Source organism: Oreochromis aureus, linkage group 3 (assembly GCF_013358895.1).
Source record: "Oreochromis aureus strain Israel breed Guangdong linkage group 3, ZZ_aureus, whole genome shotgun sequence".
NCBI lineage: Eukaryota > Metazoa > Chordata > Actinopteri > Cichliformes > Cichlidae > Oreochromis > Oreochromis aureus.
In genome coordinates, this window is record NC_052944.1 from 103,934,510 (window position 1) to 103,957,940 (window position 23,431).

The 23,431-nt window shown below is 42.7% G+C and overlaps 2 protein-coding genes across 5 annotated transcripts in view; one reads left to right on the forward strand and one right to left on the reverse strand.

Annotated features, from left to right (window-relative positions):
* LOC116324875 overlaps positions 1-23,431 on the forward strand; it is an 87,077-nt gene that overhangs the window by 21,559 nt on the left and 42,087 nt on the right. The window lies entirely within an intron of this gene.
* The window catches only part of LOC116324874, a 33,013-nt gene that overhangs the window by 4,638 nt on the left and 4,944 nt on the right, over positions 1-23,431 (reverse strand). The window contains exons 2-7 of one of the 3 annotated variants that reach the window (XM_039609090.1): positions 18,012-20,178; positions 15,747-15,843; positions 11,853-11,894; positions 11,452-11,724; positions 2,525-2,764; positions 484-732 (exon numbers count right to left, since the gene is read on the reverse strand). In XM_039609090.1, the coding sequence (XP_039465024.1) occupies positions 484-732; positions 2,525-2,764; positions 11,452-11,724; positions 11,853-11,894; positions 15,747-15,777 (835 nt within the window). In that variant the 5' untranslated portion in view covers positions 15,778-15,843; positions 18,012-20,178. Of the gene's footprint in view, positions 1-483; positions 733-2,524; positions 2,765-11,451; positions 11,725-11,852; positions 11,895-15,746; positions 15,844-18,011; positions 20,342-23,431 lie in introns of those variants that run through there. The other 2 variants (XM_039609089.1, XM_039609091.1) reach the window with 2 other exon arrangements.

Below are 23,431 nucleotides of genomic sequence, written 5' to 3' on the forward strand. Positions count from 1 at the left end.
AGGACGCAGCCAACGTAGACCACGAAGGCCGGGTCCTCCAAGGATGCAGACCCTGAATTGGGACACAGCCACAGACAAAATGAAGACTAATCAGGGAAACACCTGGAAATCAAGAACAGCTGAAACTTATCAGGGACACTGAGACAAGCAGTGTTGTTAAGTGAAAAAAGTAACCTGTCACTGCCCATCTCTGGAGACAAGGAAACAAAAGTAAATCAAGTACAGAAAAGGCAAATGAAAAACAACAATAACAAAAGTACAGTGACATAGAAACACCAAAGAGAAATACAAAGTAAAAACATCCAGCAAATATCCAGCAAAAGCATGAACAGTACTACCCCAACAGTAATAATAATTATAATAATGTAAACTTGAAACACCATGAACACAGGTATCTAAACTCAATGAACCAAAATTAAGAACAATAAAAACATCACATAACCCAGGACAGCAGCAGTGATGCACCTGTGTGCCGGTATCTACCTGAGCTTTTGGTGTAGATCCGGTCCAAGCAGATGGACAGCAGCAGACCCGTCGTGATGAAGTATGGACAGAGGACCAGCAGGTGGAAAAGAAGTCTAAACACAGACACAGAGATAGGAGGAGGTTGAGGAGCAGGAGGAGGTAAGGTAGAGTTGGTTGGATGAGAAGAAGAGGGGACAGAGGAGCTGGAGGGCATTGTTTCAAGATGAGGAGGAGCCACAGAAGATCTGACAGCGGTTGTAGGATGATCTGTAGGAAGAGCGATTTCAGTTTATTAAATTAGTTTGTCACTCTGGAAGGTTTAATCTGAGTAAAATGACTTGGTCCAAACTTAGCACTGCACCCTCAGAAACACTGCTCGTGTTTTGAAACTGATTGTTGTCTTAACCTCCTAGGACCTGGCGTCCACATATGTCATCATCACATTTTGGGTTTTCTAGACCACAGTACTAAATTTTGCTCTACAAGGGCCTCATATACTCTTCTCAGAAACTACATCAGGTAAAAAGATAATTCTCTGTTATTACATTTATCAGGTCGCAATCAGCCCAAATAGCAAAGAGAACTTAAAAATGCCATGAAGGAGTTCGGGTCTTAGGAGGTAAAATATGATTACAGGAAATTGTCTTAAACATGATTCAACTGTTCCTCAGTCCCACATAGCAAAATTGGTATGGTCCGGAACTGTCCCACACAATGTGCTTACACATGGCCCACACACCGCAAAGAATGACGGCCCTTTGGTGGCCCAGATCTGGTTTGCCAAAGGTGGCCCACACATGGGCCAGCACAAGGCCAGTTGCAGACACACTGGTGGTCCTTTGATGACCCATGTGTGGATTACCTCTGGCAAACCTGGTCTGGGCCACCAAAGGGCCGTCATTCTTTGCGGTAGGTGGGCCATGTGTAAGTTGTGTGCAGCCACACTGCTGGCCCTGTGCTGGCCCAGAACAGTTTCAGCTCTGGCCCCAGATGTCAACCTAACGTGTACCTTAATTAAACCATGTAATAACAACATGTGCATAATAGTGCAAAAGTAATATGACGAGACTCTGTTCAGACAGTGAATGGACTGATTCGTATATAGCATTTTTCAACTCTCCCGGATTACTCAAAGTGCTCTATACAACAAGCCACATTCACCCAACCACACACTTTCTCTTAACTGAGTGCTTCCTAACTACATTTATACTCACGACAATCAGACTGGAGAAGCCAGGGATCGAACCACTAACCTTTCGATCAGTAGGTGACCTGCTCTACTGCCTGAGCTACAGCCACCCACTGGCCAAGATGAGTAAACCCTCACTAGGTTTTGGATAAAGTGTACACTCACAAACCTGCCAAACCTACATTTGAAACGTTGGCTACCATAGCAGTATAGTATTGCAACATGGTATTTGGGTCTTCTAACTAAAATAGGAAAATAGGAACATATGTAGTGCCATCATTGCCAGACCTGGCCCACATCTGGTTGACATACACTCTGCCATGACACCAGTCAGTCAGAAGTGCCAGTTTGATGCCGTATCCCAGCAAGGCTTGTTTTCTGTGGGCCTGGGCCACATAACCCAAACCATAATTGGGCCAGATATGGCATGCCATCGCATAGACAGTGGCGTCATTGCCAGACCTGGCGTGCATCTGGTTGACATACACTCTGCCATGACACTAGTCAGTCAGAAGTGCCAGCTTGATGGCAGATCCGGGCCAGACCTGTTTTCTATGAGCCTGGGCACATAAACCAAACCACAATCAAGCCAGATGTGGCATGCCATCACATAGACAGTGCCATCTATGCCAGGCCTGGCCCATATCTGGATGACATACGTCTTATCATGCCAGAATTCAGCCAGCAGTGCCAGCTTGACACCAGATCCGGGCCAAACCTGCATGCTATGTGGGATTCTTCATGATAACACCTTTCCTCCACCTCATGATGTTTTTCACCGAGGCCAAGGAAAATTTTTACGAGGATGCAAAACAGATGACTTGTTTTCTATTTAACCACAATGACAGGAAATGATGACAGTGCACTGACCTCTGATCTTCAGGAAGCTTTGAGGAGATGGTCCAGACAGATCAGTAGCACACCAGTAGAGACCCTCATTAGACTGCTGCATGTTGGAGATGGTGTGCTCTTTATATCCAGATCCAAGACGACGTCCACTGAAGAAGAAGTAAGCTGCCACCATCTCACCATTGATCTGTCTGCAACGCAGAGTGACATCACTTCCTGTCATCACAGGAAGTGCAGGGATCTCCAGGATCACACCTTTTTCTATATAAGAGACAAAAAGATTCATCAAGAGAGTTACACCAACAGCTAAAGCTACAGCAGGCGTCCATCAGTCACCTGATGGGGTCAGTCAGACAGTACAGCGAATTTGGAGCCGTGTTCCAGGAACATCCAAACTCAGGAAAGAGTGTATTTGCATTTTTTTTGCCTGTCCTGTCCGTCACTGTAGCAGCTTTGAATTATTGTCCGAAGGCCAAACAAATTGCCCAACAGATTTACTTTCCCAAGTGGACTTTTTGCTATACTGGTCCACTTGGTTGTCATAGTTTATTAGATTTTTATTAGCATTTATTATTATTATTATTGTTATTATTATTATTATTATTATTTAGCAAAAGAGGGATAGAGAGAAAAGTGGGTGTGGGCAGCCATAGCACTGACCCCAGGACATAAAGCATGCATGGAGGAGACCTGGGCCCCTCACATCTAGAGTACGAGAGCCCAAGAAGGACCATCAGAGAGGCAATCCCGCTACCCACCTAGAAAAGAGACCCCTGGATAGCGATCCTCCTTGGGATCTTGTTCCAGCCTGGACCCCGACCAGATGGCCAAGTCTTGTTGGGCCTAGGGCTGGGTATCGTCACTGATTTCTAGAATCGATTCGATTCGATTCGATTTGAATCAGGGAAATTTTGACAGTCATAAATATAATTCAGATCAGTACATTTACATATTTTTGTATCTATAAAAAGGAAGCTGACACACGCAAGTCTTTATCAAAGGTGTAAGCCTCGCATCAGATGCCTTTGTGTCAAAGTAGCTGAAGATAAAACACAGAAAAACATGAAGGTGATTTTTCCTGGCCTGGGATTTTATAAAAATATTCTGCAGTACATCAAAAACGAAAGAAAACTATTAATCAACATATGAACATTACCTCTGACGTTACAGCGGATTTATTAGAGACACGGTTAAGCGTTTTGCATTTTGCATAATTTTAAAAAGTTTAACTTGGTTCAGTATTGAACGGCAGAAATTATGTTTTCTATTGGGAAGTATGTAAAAGGAAAAAAAAACGGCGTCCGACAGCGCTGTAAACAACGGTAGACTTGTGCGTAACAAGCAAGCGAATAATGCAGAAAACAGATTTTTAGATGGGAAACTTCTTGAAGTACAGAGAGAGAGAGAGAGCTGCGCATGAAGTGTGATTTTATCCTGGTGGAAGCAAAACAGTAAAAGTCAGAGTGAATTCATGACGATGTTTATGTGAAGCATAGTTTGGATCTTCTTTTGCTGCTAGTTCGGTCAATATTGTTTGGAGAGAGATCAAACTAACAGCTTTAGAATCAGCGCAAAAACGGCCTGAACATAAATCGCGGACCCGCCGACAGATCAGAATCAGTGAGCTGTCGGCTTTCAGCCCCGACCGTGTCCGTGCCGTCAGGTGAGAAAGGCGACAGCTCACTGATTCTGATCCGCCCTGCGTGTTTACGTCTTTGTGCAGAATCCGTGTTCCTTCTCTCATTTACTGTCTTAGCTGTTTGGTGGTTGTTGAAATTTTGTGAGGTTTCACCTGAGATTCTGGCATTTCGGGCAAAATAAATTTATATTAAAAAATCGATTCAGGATTTTAATGAATCGATTTCACGTTATCCAAGCCAGAATCGATTTTAATTGATAAATCGATTATAAAAACCCACCCCTAGTTGGGCCCCCTTGTCCCAGATGGCAAACAGAGAACATGGGGTGTGTGACGACCCCATAATTTACTCTGCCTGCTTATGTATGGTGATGATATGTGCTGTTCTAAAGTGTTGTTTTGGTTTTTAGCAAGGTAGAGTGACTGGCTATTCCTAACAATAGAGCATAATAGTTGTTTTCGTATGCTTAAAAACAACCACATTCATGATAGAACCTGGTCAGTGCTGTGCATATGGTTTATTTAGTGAGACACAAATATACAACACTGGCAATACAGAATAAAGGTTTACTTTTACAGTTTTACTACTGTTACATTTTGGGGCAATCCAGATTTAAGTTCCTACTTCTGATTTATTCAGGAATGACCCATATCTAAAAGCCATCCCATCCATTCGCTTATCCTTTTCAGGGTCGCGGGGGGTGCTGGGGCCTATCCCAGCTGTCATAGGGCGAGAGGCAGGGGCCTGGACAGGTCGCCAGTCTGTCGCAGGGCTAACACACAGAGACAGACAACCATTCACGCTCACATTCACACCTACGGGCAATTTGGATTAATCAATTAACCTATCCCCACTAACTGCACATCTTTGGACTGTGGGAGGAAGCCGGAGTACCCGGAGGGAACCCACACAAAGACGGGGAGAACATGCAAACTCCACACAGAAAGACCCTGGCCTGATGGTGGAATTGAACTCAGGACCTTCTTGCTGTGCAGCAACAGTGCTAACCACCGTGCCATCGTGCTGCCCCTATAACTAAAAGCCAAAATCCAGAAATCCAGAGGGTTTGATATGATGCTGGCCAATGTTCCCTCTAATTTTTCATGTGTCTGAGCGAACACACAAACTCCCTGAGCGATCCCTTGGACCACTGTGAGCGACATCAGACGTGTACACTGTGGTCACGCCAGCATCTAATCAAATTACAGCATTTACATTTATGTTAGACTACTTTTAATTAACTGTTTTAGCCCATTTATAATGAAAATGTAAAAAAAAAATCTAGTCATTGACCTGTGTAGTATGTTAACACTATTGGAAGTAAAAATAACTTGAACTCCAATTTCGAAAACACACTTTTTTTTTCTTTTTCTTTTTTTTTGATAAAGCTCTGACTTGTATTATGAGTCTGTGGTCTGGGAGAGAGTCCTGTAACTCTCTGTCTGCAAAATACAGTATATAATGACCAATGCTGGGCAATTAATTATATAGTTACTTCTTCAAAAAACTAACTCAGTTTGGCAAACAACAAAGTTTTTTGCAGCTTTTTTTTAATGCAGCCAAGGCGTTTTTAAATAAAAATTTCAAACTATTTACAGAACAATCAGCTGTTCTGCATCAAATTTGATGCCACACAAATTATTTGTGCCACTCCAAAAAATAATTTCTGTCCACTATGAGATAAAAGAGAACAACAGCCTGATACCTGCAGGCCTGACAACAGGAGATGTATCACTCCTGTAACACCTGTAACATTCAGCAGTCGCCTCATTGTTCTGACACACACAACAAAACTATTGACTACACTACACACTAACTACACACTAACTACACAAGATTTGCGCTAAACGTCTCAAATCTCTCACATCTCAGAACACCGCCGTCACTCCTAAAACTTCCCCCCGTTTCTTAACAACTAGATGCCAAGTTGCCATACCATTTTTTGATTGGTTGACATGGTACTTTTTTGGATGAATAGGAAAGGGAGGGGTATGAGGGGCCGTAGAAGCCAAAATTCATTCTTTCACTCTCACATACATACATTCTTCTTTCACACACGTATATTTTTACTCTCACACACATATATTTTCACTCTCACATACATACATTCTTCTTTCACACACGTATATTTTCACTCTCACACACATATATTTTCACTCTCACATACATACATTTTCATTTATGCATTCCCACATTTTTCTCTCATTTACATGAATTAAATATGCATTCTTACAAATAATATATGTATGTAAGAAGAGAATGCATACTTGTCTGAAGAAAATATATGTATGCAAGAGAATAATGTATGTGAATGAAAGAGTATAGTGGAAACGGAAGGAGTTTAATGGAAACGGAAGGCTGGGTGTCTGTACCGCTGTGATTGGCTGAGAAGCACGCGCGGGTCACTTTCAAGTGTCTGACAGCATGGAGGGGGGAGAAGAGATTCGAGTTCTTCAGCAAGCTATCGGGGTGTTAAGAAATATTTTATCATCTCCTGAAATGGTCACATCGTTGTCCTCGTCACTTGATCGAGATGGGACGGGCTCAACTTTTTTTTTTACGTGCGCTCAGAATAGTGGCACAAAAATAACGCCATAGTTACCCACCAGCTGACCGGGTGATCACTCGGGTTAAACATAATATATAAAGCTCAACTGACAAAAAATCACCGACTACACCACCAGGTATTATAGGAAAAACCATAAAGCCAAACGCTGTTGTGACAGTGATGTACACTGTCTTGTTGGTATATATGCATGATTTGTATCACCTTCATGTTTCCAAACCAATACCTTGAGCAGCAGCTTTTACAGCTCTGGCTCCAGCAAACATCAGCTGATACTAGAAATTAATTTTAAATAAATTCTAACAGCTTATCAAGCTTGAACGTGCTGCTGTTGTTTAGCGCGACATCCGCTGGTTTCCTCTTTCTAGCGCAAAGTGGGAGATAAACAAACAAGAGAGACGATCAGCTGATCATTGATCGGTTTCATGATTGAAGTAGCAACAGGAGAGGGAGGGAGGGAGAGAGAATGAGGGGAGAAGAGGCAGCTGTGCAATGTAAAGACAGAATAACTCCAGCTTTGTCTTTTTATCATTCTAGCTGAAGTACGGGACGAATCGCGTTCCTTTTCCTCTCAATACGGATGTATTGTAATTGGTCCAGCCCAGAGTTGATCATGTCCAATTGGCTAATCCACCACCTTTCATTGTTTATACCGTTACAAAAACAAACAAACATAAAAATGAAAGGTATTTTACGCGTCGGGAGTGAGAACGGGTTGACACGGTATGCCCATAGCCAGTCCAGCTATGCGGTCAGCTGGTGGGTAACAGGCATCTCCGAAAACATTAGAGCACTTATGGAAATATGTGATGTCTTGATGAATCAAGCAGATATTTGAAGTTTACACAGCAACATTATCGCATGAAAATATCTTAAAAGTTTATTTTGTGACCCAGAAAGAGTAACCTTTCAAACTCCGCCACTCTGTGCTCCTCCGCCACTGCCTCGTTTGAGTTTTGGACGAAATCACAGACTTGGATGCAAAAATATCTGATTGGCTGTTCTGGTCTCCAATCAGCTCGAAATGATGAAATGCAATATCCCAGAATCCATTTCGTCCAAAACTCAAACGAGGCAGTGGCAGAGGAGCACAGAGTGGCGGAGTTTGAAATATTACTCTTTCTGGGTCACTATATGTTATTTTTGTGCCACTATTCTGAGCGCATAAAAAAAAAAAAGTTGAGCCCGTCCCATCTCGATCAAGTGACGAGGACAACGATGTGACCGTTTCAGGAGATGATAAAATATTTCTTAACACCCCGATAGCTTGCTGAAGAACTCGAGTCTCTTCTCCCCTCCATGCTGTCAGACACTTGAAAGTGACCCAGCGTGCTTCTCAGCCAATCACAGCGGTACAGACACCCAGCCCTCCGTTTCCATTAAACGCCTTCCGTTTCCACTATACTCTTTCATTCACATACATTATTCTCTTGCATACATATATTTTCTTCAGACATGTATGCATTCTCTGCTTACATACATATATTATTTGTGAGATTAAATGCATATTGAATGCATGTAAATGAGAGCAAAATGTAGGAATGCATAAATGAAAATGCATGTATGTTAGAGGGAAAATGTGTAAATATGTACATTAAAATACATGTATGTATAAGAGAGCACAATATTGCAATGTGTGTGTTAAATATGTGTAAACACGAGAATAAAAATATCTAAATATAAAAATTAAAATAAAACTATATGAGAGTGAAAGTATATGTATGTGAAAGAAGAATATATGTATGTGAGAGTGAAAATATATGTGTGTGAAAGAAGAATGTATGTGTGTGAGAGTGAAAATATATGTGTGTGAAAGAAGAATGTATGTGTGTGAGAGTGAAAATATATGTGTGTGAAAGAAGAATGTATGTGTGTGAGAGTGAAAGGATGAATTTTGGCTTGTACGGCCCCTCATAGGAGTTTGTTTTTGCTCACAGGCGGAGAGCGCTTTCGAGCCTATTTTCTTATAAAACGTTTCTTCCCGCAGTAAATATAAACAACGATAGTATTCAGGACGAAAACCAAACATTGCATATTTTTTTTATCATAACTCTGGTTTTACGTGGCCTATCAACACAATTTAAAAACTGGTATAAAGTCCACACTTTTTCCGTCAATTGTTCCGTCTGTCCTGCTCACATCTCCAATGGTTGTACACATTGTCATTAACGTGGCTTCACTCCACATCAGCCACGCCGCTTTGCTAGCTAAAACACCGGTGACGACACATATTTACTTTAATTTCAATTCAGGTTAGAATTCTTTTTGTGTGCGCAACGCAGATTTTCTTTGCGCAGAGACCGTGCCAACAGTGCGCAATTGTGCACGTGTGCAGCTTAGAGGGAACATTGACCCCGAGTTACTCACTTGTCACTTGAGTGCATCAGGATGTTCAGTAGATGTCACTTGTTGATTTCATGAGTTAAAAGTCATGGTTAAAATTTTAAAAAACTTTTGTCATAGCTTAAAGGGGCGTGGCACCTGTGTCGGCACACAAGGACGCTGTCATAGCCTGTCAACGACGTTGATTGGCTGCGTATATGTCATAAGGTGGAATGGACAAAGTTTAACTTGGTATTTTTATTTGCTTGCATGTAGTGATGTGTTTTATTCTTTGATTTTTTTTTAGCGTGTAGTGTTTTATTTTGTTGGGTTTTTGCATGCTTTTGTTTTGTTATGTGATTTGTTCTGGGGAGATGCCCATTCCATCGCCCCTCCTGATCATTAACCTGGCACACCTGGGACCAATTTGGGTTCGCCACAGTGATTTAATAAGAGAGAGAGCGCATGAGAGCAGGGAGGAGAGGAGAGACATGGCGTGGACAACGGCCGCGCAAAGCGGCATAGAGGCCTGGCTATAGGCAGCTGGCCGAGGCGTCCAGCAAAGGAGAACGGGACCGGAGATTGCGGACGACCGTGCACTGGAGAGAGTGATCGGGGCTGAGCAGAGAGGTCTGTGTTGGTGCTGAGGGGAGGTAACTCCTCACCGAGAGAGGCCCATGGCAGGGGACGGAGAGGTAGCGGGATGGCGCCTTGTGTCCCCGGGGCGATGAGACCATGGCTACGCGTGTGAAGCACAGCATAGTGGTGGGTGGAGTTAGGAGCTCTGCCCATCCGGGGTAAGTCCCGATCAATCCCGTCTAAGATGTATTTCCAGTAAAATCCAAGAATGGTGACTGCCGCTGGCCCGCTCTCCTTCTTAGTTGACACCGGAATGAAGAAGCAGACAGGACGGCGACAATCCCGTTGGTTTCTGCGCCGTTTGGACTTTTATGGGACTTGACCTTCATGGCTGAGGCCATTGCATTTTGGCTACATAGTTTTAATTGCTTTTAATGTTTTTAACTTCATGTTTCTGCCTGGCCAGAGTATTTTAGCGCTTTCTTTGAAAATAAATTATAGTTTTATCGAATTGATTTTATATTTACTACTTCCCTTGGCTGCTCCACGGCTCTTCCCGACAGAAGGGTTTCCCTTCTGTTTTAAACTTACCACCTGTGAATCCACCTATTACATATATATGAATGTGAATTGCATTATTGGCTGGACTATGGGATAAGGTGGCATCGTTCTAATCCCATACGGGAGCAGCCAGTCACTTACTGACTAACACTGCAAAACAGAATTGTTAAAGTATTAATTCTAATTTCAATTCAGGTTAGATTTTTTTTTTGTGCGCAACGCAGATTTTCTGTGCGCAGAGACCGTGCCAGCAGTGTGCAATTGCGCACGTGTGCAGCTTAGAGGGAACATTGATGCTGGCCCACCCTTTGAGGCACTAACTTTTCTGGGAAGGCTTTCCACAGGATTAGAAGTGTTTAAGGGAATTTTTGACCATTCTTCCAGGAGCATATTTGTGAGGTCAGACACTGATGTTGGACGAGAAGGCCTGACTCACAGTCTCTGTTCTAATTCATCCTAAAGGTGTTCTGTCGGGTTGAGGTCAGGACTCTGTGCAGGCCAGTCAAGTTCTTCCACACCAAACTGGCTCATCCATATTACTTTGAACCTGCTTTGTGCCTGGGTGTGTAGCCAGGTTGGAACAGAAAGAGCCCATCACCAAACTGTTCTCACAAAGTTGAAGCATGAAACTGTCTAAAATGTCTTGGTATGCTGAAGCACTAAGAGTTCCTTTCACTGAAACTAAGAACTGAGACCCAAGCCTAATTATAAAAGGAGAGATAGTGTCTGTCTCCCGAATCCAAACTGGAAGATGGTTCCATAGAAGAGGGGCCTGAAAACTGAAGGTTCTCCCTCCGAGCCTGCAGTGTGAGAGCGAAGTGCTCTAATGGGGTGATATGGTACTATAAGCTCATTAAGATAAGATGGGGCCTGATTATTTAAGACCTTGTATGTGAGGAGCAGGATTTTGAATTCAATTCTGGATTTAACAGGAAGCCAATGAAGGGAAGAAATATGCTCTCTCTTTCTAGTCCCTGTCAGGACTCTTGCTGCAGCATTTTAGATGAACTGAAGGCTTTTCAGGGAGTTTTAGGACATCCTGATAATAATGAATTACAGATAAATAACAGATTTCCAATGGTTTCTTTAACGTGTATGTTGAAGGACATATCAAAAGAAAACAAAACACGAAGTGATATAGGAAGTGATATAAGACTACAGTGAGAGTTAACATTATTTTAATGTCTGATCTGACAGATGATTTGTAATTCTTGAAAAGTTCAGCGCAGCCTTATATGTGACGGTAACTTTACAGAGACCTTTAGGAACACTGTCTGTACCTGAACTACTGATGGAGACAACATCAGTCTTCTGTCCAGAACTGGATTCACACCAATAATCTGCACTCGAAACTGTTGTGAAGTCCAGATAACAAGAGAAACCATGAACCTTCCCAAAGCCTGCAGCTGCTCCACAGTCCTCAGTGAGTCCTCCTCTGGTCCTCTTCACTGTCCATCTATCAACTGTCTGTCCATCATCATCAACACAACTCAGAGACACTGAAGAAGATCCACTGAAGAACTGCTGAAGGTTTGGACTGACAGACAGAGACACTGGAGGACAGAAAGACAGACACACACACACACACACACACACACACACACACACACACACACACAGAGTAAATGTATTTGTGTTCTTGTTGCAGTTTCACTGATAATTTTCACTTCCATCAACTCACCTGCAGAAACACTCAGTGCAGACAGCAGCAGCACACACACACCTGCAACAGGTGGATAATCCAAAGAGTTAAAAGTTCAAACTCCTTCTTACTGTCCTCAGAAAAAAAAAAAAATCTATTGAGGCTCTTCTTCTAGACTCTTAGTGTCTTGGAAGGCTATATTTAAAAGCAAACTGGTGCATGCAGTGATAAAGTTAGACCAACCAAGTCATCAGCCTGTGAACTGTTAGCAACACTTTACAAAAATCTGCCATTTGCTAGCTTACCAAAGGTCAACCGTCTGTGCAGAACTTCACGTATCAGGCCTTTTAGGATAATGTCATCACAGAAAGTCAATCATCACTAATAGGCACCTGGACCACTCTTAAATCATGACAAACTAAATCCTAAATCCCAAGTTTGATTGTAAAACACAGCAATAAATAAATAAAATCCAAGATTCAGTAGCACTGAGTCCTGTAGCTGTTAAATCTATTTTCACCTGTTTAGCAGGAGTGCGGCTGTGTAAGCATGCTAGGTACTTGCTCAGATTTGAAGTTTAATTTTTTAACTGTAGAAAGAAGTTGTCTTCCCTACAGAGCATAGGTGAGGGTAGGAACATAAATTGAGAGCTTCGCTTTTACACTCAGCTCTCTGTTTACCATAACAGACCAGTGCTGTGTCCGCATCACTGCAGCCGCAGCACCAATCCATCGGTTGATTTCCCGATCTCTTCTCCCGTTACTCGTGAACAAGACCCAAAAGATACTTAAACTCCACTACTTGGGGCAGGAGCTCATCCCTGACCTGGAGTGTGCACTTCACCCTTTTACGGCTGAAGACCATGGCCTCAGATTTGGAGGTGCTGATTCTCATTCCTACCACTTCACACTCTGCTTTACGCATACTCCGGAAACACCTCCCACAGAACACTCTGGGGGGACACGGTTGAAGGCCTTCTCCAAGTCCACAAAACACATGTAGACTGGTTGGGCAAACTCCTATGCACCCTCAAGTATCTTAGAGGGGATAAAGAGCTGATCCAGTGTTCCATGACCAGGACGAAAAGTGCATTGTTCCTCCTGCATCCCACGTTGGACTAACAGATGGATTCTCCTTTCCAGCACCCTGGCATAGACTGTTCCAGGGAGGCTGAGGAGTGTGATCCCCTATAGTTGGAACACACCCTCCGGCCCCCTTTCTTAATGATGGGTACCACCACCCCGGTCTGCCAATCCAGAGATACCACCCCTTATCACTAGGGGTGCAACAATACTCGTATCGATATTGAACCATTTGATACAGTGCTTTCGGTTCGGTACGCATGTGTATCGAACAATACAAAATTTTTTATTTATTTTATCAACTTTTCTTCTGACGATGCTGTCTGTGTTGAGCGCTCAGTGGATCTGCGTTCGACTACTCTGCCTAGACTGCACTGTCGAGTGCAGATCCACTGAGCAGAGCGCAAGCTAGCGAGACAGAAGCTAAACTCGTTGCAACATGGCAACTGCCTCAACGCTAGCCGAAATTGAACCTCCCCCACCCTCATTCACATCTGGCGTTTGGTTTTCATGTGAAGTATGACCCTGATGGTAAGCTCGTCATGGACAAAAGTAACACAGTATGTCGGATGTGCCACGCAATGCTCAATTGCATTGGTGGGAACTAGTGCGTTAGCGCAGTTAGCTCGTTAACGTGTTGATGCCGTCCAGCCCCACGCACGGGGCGATCCGCGGTAACTTGTTAACGGAGATTTGCCGCATTATGGCGTTAATGTCATTTTAACGAGATTAGCACTGACAGCACTAGTGGGAACACAACGAATATGACTGCACATTTACGCCGACATCATCGTAGTGCAAAGACAAGTGGAAGCAGACAAAAACAACAAGCACGCATGCTACAAACTTTACCCGAGTCATTTAGACAGCCGTTAGCACATGATTCTCCTTATGGACCTGATATGTTTAATATGCTGCTGAGAATATAGCCCAGAATAAGCGTATAGTATAGCTTTTATTTTGGAAAGAGCCATTTCTCTGTAATAAACTCTCTTTTCCAAAGATGAGTGATTTCTCGATCAGATAGATTTTTTTTTTTTTGTTATTACTTTGTTGTTTTTTGGCCTAGAGCATTCTGGTGCCATCTGCACTTATGGACACTCTTATAACGAACATGGTGTTCGTTATGGCCAAACTGTGGTTTACAGAGAAGTCCAACAACAAAACACAGCTCGGGTTCCGATCCTGGAGGCCATTCCTCTTAATCACACCTCTCCAGGTCTCACTGTCGTTGCCCACATGAGCATTGAAATCACACCAGTAAGACAACAGAATCCCCAGGTGGAGCACCCTCCTGCACCCCACCCAGGAACTCAGGCTTCTTCCCTACCAGAGAAATGACATTCCATGTCCCAGTTGCCAGTCTTGGTAGCTGGGGATTGGTCTGCCAGGACCTCCGCTCCTGGCCGCTGCCCGGCTCACAATGCACCCGACCCTTACGGCGCCTCCTGCAGGTGGTGGGCCTGCAGGAAGATGGGCTGATGTCCCTTTTTCAGGCTGGGCCTGGCTGGGCCTCATGGATTTAAGCCCAGCCACCAGATGCTCACCCTCAAGCAGTCTCCAGGCCTGGGGCCCCAGTAAGCCTATCTCAGGCAGGGTGAACTGTTCCCCAGATGGTCTCCTCATAGGGGTCTTCTGAATCGCTTGTTTTCTGGTCCCTCACACAGGACCAATTTGCCATTGGAGACCCTACCAGGGGGCAAAAGCCCCTGGACAACATAGCCCCTGGGATCCCTGGGACACACAAACCCCTTCACCACGATAAAGTAGTGATTTGCAGAGGGGTTTCTTTACTTGTTACTTGAAAAAAGTAATCGGATTACAATGCTTTACTGCCCATTTCTGGTTAAGATTGTTAAGAAGCCTGAGAGGAGCCAAATGCTGTAATCCAAAGTCTGTTATGGATCAGAAAGAAGTCTTGTGTAAGTTCAGGCTCTGAAGTTGTGGGATCTGGTTTCTCAGCTGCTGTGCAGAACAGCAGTCCTTGAAGGGAATCCTTTTCATGGCAGCTTTTCATGGCAGGGATAACTTTTGTGTTCAAAAGTTATCCCTTTCCAGAGGGCTTAATTCTTTTCCCACTGATGTCAGCGACATCAGGATCATCTATTTATTTGATGGATCCCTAATCTTGAAAAATCTGTCTCAACTTAATGACCAGGAAATTCAGCTCCTAAGTCATCCTTTGAGTCATGCTGTGATCACAGATATTCTGAAAATCATTTTCAGTTTTAATGCTCCCGTCAAAGATGAGCGCCTCCCTCTGGTTTGTGTACTCAGATTATTATTTTTTCATTCGTTCTAAATGTTCCTACTACTCGTTACTGTTGGATGTAATCAGAGGACTCATTTGAGCAGAGTTGTCTACTTTTCATGTTTCATGCTAAAAAACCATTTCAACCCAATTTCAGCACGGTATTAATGCTAATGTAATTTCAGAGCCTATTTACTGTTTGTTATAATCAAGGACCACGAGTTTGTGGTTTGATTAAAAACAGCATGACATATTTAACATGAACCATGAGTATGGTTGAAACTAAACCGATAAAGACAGGAGACAAAGTTTAATCCACTTTTATCATCCATATTAATTGTACAAAACAAGAAAAAAGGTGAAGCATGTGTCCCTTTCCAGTTTCTAAACTTAGTAACAAAATTATTTAGATTTTTTTTTTTTCTCATTTTCTGGTGCAGCTTACTCTACTTCACACCCGTGTACAGAAACCAGCTGACTTCCTGTTTTTACCTCCTAAAGCACCAAGAAAACTCAACATTCACAGAGTATCTGTCCTGGACGCACTCTGATCTCTGTGGGAGCTGAACTAAATAAGTGTAGGAGCTCTGTGTGACTCACCAAAGAGCAGTGTGACAGATGCGGTCTTCATGTTGCCTGGATGATGACTGAAGAAGAAAGTGAGCAACAGAATCTCACTTCAGCCCTTAACAACAGCCTGTTACCACATTAAAGACAGAAGTCTCAGAATGAAACCTGGTTAAATGACCTGCAGGCTGGAGCTTTGCTAAAAAACAAAAAACGAACAAACCTAAAAATGTCAAAAAAAACCCTTTGTCAGTAAAACAACTTAAACACTAAAGTATTTCTCTAAAGACTGTCTATAATAAAAACAATCAGTTTAGCTTTTGAAACTGTAAATGCAATCACATATAGACTATAAACAATGGTCAACTGATAGTACTGCTTTCAGTTTACTAAAATAAATATTCAAAGACATTTATGATGTATTACATTTTGCAAACCAAAATTTCCAATTAAAGGTTATATTGATGACTGAACTATTTCAGAAAAAATAATCAGAAAGTTTGCTGTTTATTTTTGTTTTCGTTTTTTTTTTCTGACAACATAGTTTTTTATTCTATTGTATATTGTATATTGTAACTGTCCACTTTCTGCTGTGACACAACAGATTTCCCAGGTGTGGGACACTAATAAAAGTTTATCTTATCTTCTTATGCTATCTTAATATTTATACCTGCAGCACTTCTCTTGACCACCTCACTCTTTTATACCGGGTTCAGCCAAAGATAAGGCATTTCTAAAGATCAAGATGTTTATTTCAGAATAAAAGGCTGCATACACACAGCATCACCAAAAGCTGATAACAGACACCAGAAATCAGATAACTTTGGGCTGCCTTCTAAATAGTGAGGCTAACAAAAGATGGTCAAAAAAGTCAGTCATTCTGACTTTTAGGCATCAGCTTGTGTTTTAAAAGTGAGTCTAGAACCCAGCTAGAAGTGGTAATAACACTCAGTGGCATGTCTGAATAAAGAACTGTAACAAAGCAGACTGGTTAGACAAAGGTGTCACATAAAACAGTGTCATCACCGTAAAACTTGGAGTAGCACGTGAAATTGTTCAGAAACAGGAAAATAATCTATAAAGCTAATAAAATACTACTTTATGAAAATGAAAGTAGAAAGCTTCATGAAAGCTTCAGCAGAGTAATTCTGATGTTCAGAGACAAAGATTGTTTTCATTTAAAGTGGTGTTATGGTAAAGATAATTTACTTCAATGATGCTAATGCATTACTTCAGTAAAAACAAACAAACAAAAAAAAACTGTATTCACTCAGATTTTGAGGGAGGTGGGGGCTTCTTTACTAAACTTGTCTTTTCACAGAATTCTCTTAAGAGACCATCAAAACTCTGCAGCTTGCTTAGAGAAACGGCAGCTATGCTTTTTAGACCAACCACAAGGCCAGACCACATCCTACCATTTCTTGCCATCATGCAGGTTTCCAGCCAACCATATCCTCAAATGTTATGCAATACTACTTTTTAGAAAAACAATACATGGAGCTGGACTTTATAGAGTACAGACATCACTTTATTCCTTTTTACTAAAAGAAAGTTTGAAAATGTTTACATATAAAAACTACACAAATACAGTTATTATATACTGTATAAAGGTTGGAGGACTACAGAACGTGGTGAAACAGGTAAAGAGGTTACAACCTGATAAAGCAAACCCTTTGAATCAATACTCAACACCACACTGTTCTTGGACGGCTTTATGTGTACACAACATGGTTCAGGTTCAGTTTGATCAAAGGTCACATCAGGCTTGCTTGATGATTCTGTGTTGCAGATGACATCACAATTAAAAGTGGATAATTACATTTAAATAAAATTTATGTGACGCATTGATGACTACTGTATGGTGTAAGCATCCTGAAAGGGAACAGTGAGAACAGTGTATTATAAATAAACCATTATCAGCAAGTGTAAATGCTATGAAGCTTTGTGTTGGATGATTGTTTTACAGTTCTCAATGTTATTGTGTTTCTGTCATTTCTGTGAACATGAAATTCGTCAGGGGTATTGTGACAAAGTGGATGAGCAGTTGCAATGCTCTCCATTTGTCCCGTATGTGTTGACCTTTTTTTTTTTGCACATTGTACACATTATTCTGTTTCTATTTATTTGCTATGATTTGCTATTTGTCAAGTAACATTGCTGCACTCACTATCCCGGGTTTGTTTGTGTAAGCGTTCTGTTGCCGGCAAATCAAACATTCTGCAAATTAAGGCAAATACTCAGTTACATGTTTCTTTATATTTTATTATGTTACAGATTAAGTCATTTGTTCATACTTACTTTGTTCTCTTTTTAGTCTTCATGAGGGTCAGGTGTGGGGAAACGCCCGCCTAGCATTTCCTCATTTTAAAGTCCTGATGATGTCACACATGACATCAGCAGGTGGAACCAAGTGGAGGGGTTTCTTTGTCCATAGAAATGCTTCCTTTTGTTTGTGTCAAGGTTTAAAGGGATTTGTTGAATCTTTTTCTTTTCATTAACACAGCCGTTTAGTTGTGTAAATGTGCCAATTAGAAGTGTGAAGATGTTTTGTGTCTTTTTTTAATCATCTGTGTAGAGTTTTAGATCCCTCAGTTCAAGTGAGTGGTACTGGCTGGGCTAATTGAAGGGAAATTGATGGCCCTATTTAAAGCCAGTCTCTACCAGATTCAGATGTGTACCCATATGGTGTTACACACCGGCCTGGGAGGGGGCTGGAGTGCAACACAAGAAAAATAAGAAAAAGAAGTAAATCACACAGCCACAGCTTTACAATGACTAGTCGTTTTATTAACTTGACAGGTAGCGAGCGTCAGGGTGGGCATAGCCAAAACAACAAACAAAACACACTAGAAATGAATCAGAACTAGCTTACCTATAGTGAGACAACCCCAAAAGAAAATACAAGCCTCTTACCTGTCTCCCTACCCGAAACAGGAGAAAAAGGTTGTACAAGAAACGGCTTCCCACCCCTACAGCTACCATGTCCAGATAGAAGACTCTCTACACTATTTTTACTGCAGCCTAGCTATTCTCATCCCGGAAAACTCCGTCACACGGCACGAAGGGCCCCAAACGCGCAGCTCACTGGAAACAGGAAGCAGGAGGAGGGGCTGCCGGCCCAGTCAGGTCCCAATTTGTAGCCGGCCTCATTCCCTCTTCCACCAATGGTCAGCCTCCACCTGGAAACTTACATAACACAGACATCACAGAGTACAAACAATGCCCCCGCCTGGTGTGGCGAGTAACAGCACCACACGGCAACAATGACCTGGGTCATAACAATGGACATTGAAATACGTTTCCCTATCCTAAAAAGAGTACCATTTAAAAAGCAGTGGCCTGTTCGTATTCTACTTATAATAACCTCCTCCTGTCTCTTTAACCCACTACTCCTCTTAACTTCTATTGTGTTTTGCACCCTATATAAATGTCTCTCTTTTGTTTCATTATCCCATGCCATTTGCCAGAAGTTCTTACTTTCTGTCCAAACTATACTTTTCCCTTCAGATTTTGACAGTGGTATCTGTACATCTATATCGACTTTTTTAACAGCTGCTTTGGCCAACCTACCTGCTCTTTCATTACCCAAAATACCCACATGAGCAGGAGTCCACATTATTACTACATGTTTATTTTGGTCAGACAATCTATGATGAGCAAAAAGAACATCATACAAAAGTTGCTGATGGGTAGTTGTGTTTCCTTGTTCAATACTTAATACTGCTGACAATGAATCACTACATATCAGTACTTTTGAAATTCTGCTGTCTTCCACTCATTCTAGAGCCAGCAGTATGGCATATAACTCAACTGCATATATACTCAGAAGATTTGATGTTCTTTTTGCAATCTTGATATTTAACTCTGGAATTACCACTGCTACACTAGTTGCTTCAGTTTTGGGATCTTTTGACCCATCTGTATACATCTGTAAAAAGTCACTGTATTTGCTCTCCAATCTGTTATAAATGTTTTTGACAAATATCTGTGGTCAATTTCCTCTTCTTAGTATCTGTTAATGATCTGTCTACTTTAATGTGCTTCTTAGTTGTAGGAAGTATGCAAGTCACAGGAGGGTGATGAGGGTTGAAATGAGTGGTGGAAGGGAACTTATGTTTGCACAAGTGGTTAATAAGTTATGTCATGGTGAAGGGAAAGTGGTGGTTTTTCGTTTTTTGAGAAATACTAGTCTCATCAAGAGGATCTGAGGATTCAGGAGTGAAGTAAGATTAAAAGCCAGGAGATGGCAGTAATGCAACATTTTTGGATGCAAGCCACCGTTAAACATGAAAGAAGAAAAAGAAGAAGAAGAAGATTAAGATGAAGATGAGAGAGGAGAGCTGAGTTGTGCTACCAGATCAATGTTCTGTTGAGTTTTGTTAATTGAGTTACTTTGGGGGGGGAGGTTTGTTAAGTTACACATTAAATTAAGTTCACTGTAAATAAATTGCTCACCTCTGGAAACCTGAAATGTCTGTGTAGTCTGCTTCCCTACCACCTTCCTTGACGTTCGAGTCTGACTACTTCACAAATGGTGGCAGCAGTGGCTCCAGGCCAGTAGGTAGCAGCAATGCAGAAAGGGGCTAGACCAGGGGTGGGCAATCTCAGTCCACGAGGGCCGGTGTCCCTGCAGGTTTTAGATCTCACCTTGGCTCAACACACCTGAATCACATGATTAGTTAGCTACCAGGCCTCTGGAGAACTTCAGGACATGTTGAGGAGCTAATTTAGCCATTTAAATCAGCTGTGTTGGTTCGAGGACACATCTAAAACCTGCAGGGACACCGGCCCTCGTGGACTGAGATTGCCCACCCCTGGGCTAGACCAAAAAAGCACCCAGTGCCAATGGACTCTGCAAGTAAGGAGCCTCCAGTGCTCAGTCGGCTAGAGGAAGCAGAGCAAGAGCAAGGTATTGAACTGCATAACCTTGCTAAACTTTCTAACCTCCTGCATGGTTTTATGAGGCAACAAAGTGACAGAGAGGCCCGATGGGAACTGGAGAAGCAGTGGCAGGAAGATCGCTGGCGGAAAATTCAGCTCCAGCAGGAAGTGCAATCAGGGATGCTACTTTTTGCGGCAAGGTAAAGGTTTGCTGTGTTCACGGTAATGATGTGGATTACCCAATTGCCAACATTAATATTCAGACTGACGGCAAGCTGTATTTACTTTCAGTGGGAGTTATGAGTAAACTGCCATATCCGGTTGTGTTGGGCTGTGATCTTCCCATTTTGCGAGATCTGATAGCCAGGGGAGAGGAAATCAACCCAAGTCTTACAGCTGAGTCCATGGTAGCCGTCACCAGGGCAAAACATAAGCATCACGCAGAAGAAGGTTCAGGTTGGAGTGAATTTCCATTCGCTAACAGTGATGTTCCTGATTTTGAAGGATCAAGTCAGGGTTGCATAAGAAAGAGCAGAGCCCAGAGGCGACAGGCTAAGGTGAGAGGGACAAAGTTCATTGAACCAGTTCCAGTGCCACAATGTGACGAATTACCAGTTGTACCTGATGAAATAGCTCAGCTTCAAAGAGAGGATCCATCTTTAGCCCCCCCTGTTTTCAAAAATGTCACAAACGCAACAGAGGTCACTGAGAGAGGCAGAGAGCTATTTTTCCTAAAGGGTGAGCTATTATATCGCCGCAGTAGGGTGGGAGACCAGTTGGTTGTGCCTAAGAGTTTAAGATCTACAGTTCTGCAGTTAGCTCACTCAGTCCCTTGTAGGGATGGGTATTGATAAGATTTTAACGATTCCGATTCCATTTTCGATTCTGTTTAACGATTCGATTCTTTATCGATTCTCTTATCGATTCTTGTTGTTAAAAAGGAGAACACTAGGTTGATTAGCTTAGAACTGTTTTATATCTTCTCTTTGAACAAGATAGAAATTTAGGAGTAACATGGCCTTATAAACCCAACAGTGAGATCTTAAGAGATCCACAGCCTACAGCTCTTCAATGGTGTGTCACAGGGTCCCCGGGGAAAATTGTAAACGTAAAATAATAAAATAAATATTCTTCTGTAGCAATAACAAAGTATAACATAAATTATTCTGTAGCAATTACACAAGAATATCCAGTAATGTCCCTGCCTACAATTAAACACATTCACTTACCATCTGCTGTGGCAAATGGCTGCAAGGTTTTGACCACAAACTAGTCACTGCTCGGTGACATGCGGGCCTGAAAAGAGACGCTACCGGTGGACTGCAGCGACAACTGCCAGCGAGCGCCAGCCAGACTCTGTCTGTCTGTCTCATCATGGTCACCTAAATGCACAATGGCAGGTTTTGTAATAAAGGAGATTGCGCTAACATAATATGCACTGTTAGTTGATTATTTACCTGCCGCATTAACGGAGATGACGTAAACGTTACCGCTGCTGCTGCTGGGTTGAGATTCACGAGTCCGGAGCGGAATTAAAGACATTCATTTAAGTTCATCGCGTGTTTTGTGAGCAAATGCTTTTGTATATTCATAGTGTTTCCTCCCTTAATGAAATATCTACTTTGCAAGTATTGCAAGTTGCCCTGAACGGATGACAATCCGTTCTCGTAAAGTATAAACAAACTTTTAAGCGTTTGAGCCGCTTAGGCGCCGTGTTTCCTGCCAGGTACGCTCCGACGCTCCGCAACGTGGTGACATCATTCGGGGCGACTGGAATCGATAAGGGAATCGTTTGCAAAAATGGCAAACGATTCCAAGGAATTGAAACAGTGGGAACCGGTTCTCAGCCCCCTCCAACCAGTGGCGCCACTCCTCCAGAGCCAACTTAATCGCCAACAGCTCACGATTACCAACATCATAATTCCTCTCTGCAGGGCTAAACTTATGTGAAAAAAACGCGCATGGATGAAGGCGCCCATCAGCCGGCGAGCGCTGAGACAACACCGCCCCCGCCCCCGCGTCAGACGCGTCGACCTCCACCACAAACTGTCGGGAGACATCAGGGTGAACGAGGACAGGCGCGGAGCAGAACAGTTCCTTCAGTGCAGAAAACAAACGTTCAGCCTCGGGCGACCACACAAAAGCCCGCGCCACGGAGGTAAGGCTAGTGAGAGGGAGCACGACACGACTATAGTTCTTAACGAACCGCCGATAAAAATTAGCAAAGCCAAGGAACTTCTGCAAATCCTTGCGCGACGCAGGGGTCGGCCACTCGGCAATAACTTGAATCTTGCGGGGGTCCGGCCTGATCTGCCCCTTCTCCAACACATAGCCCAAAAAAGAAATTGAGTCCGCATGAAAGTCGCATTTCTCAGCTTTAACAAAAAGTCTATTTTCCAGCAGCCGCTGCAACACTGCGCGGACATGACCGACATGCTCCTCCACTGATCGGGAAAAAATAAGAATATCATCGAGATAGACAAACACAAAACCATTCAAAAAGTCCCGCAACACGTCATTAATCAGACTCTGAAACACTGCAGGCGCATTAGTCAGACCAAAAGGCATTACCAAGTACTCATAATGTCCTCGGGGAGTGTTGAAAGCAGTCTTCCATTCATCGCCCCGCCGAATGTGCACCAAATGATAAGCACTCCGTAGGTCCAGCTTTGTAAACACGGTGGCCTCCTGAAGGGTTTCAAAAGCAGAGGAAATCAAAGGCAGGGGATACTTGTTTCTCACAGTAATGTCATTGAGACCCTGATAGTCAATGCAGGGCCTGAGCGACCCGTCTTTTTTCCCAACGAAAAAAAAACCGGCCGCCAGAGGCGAAGAGG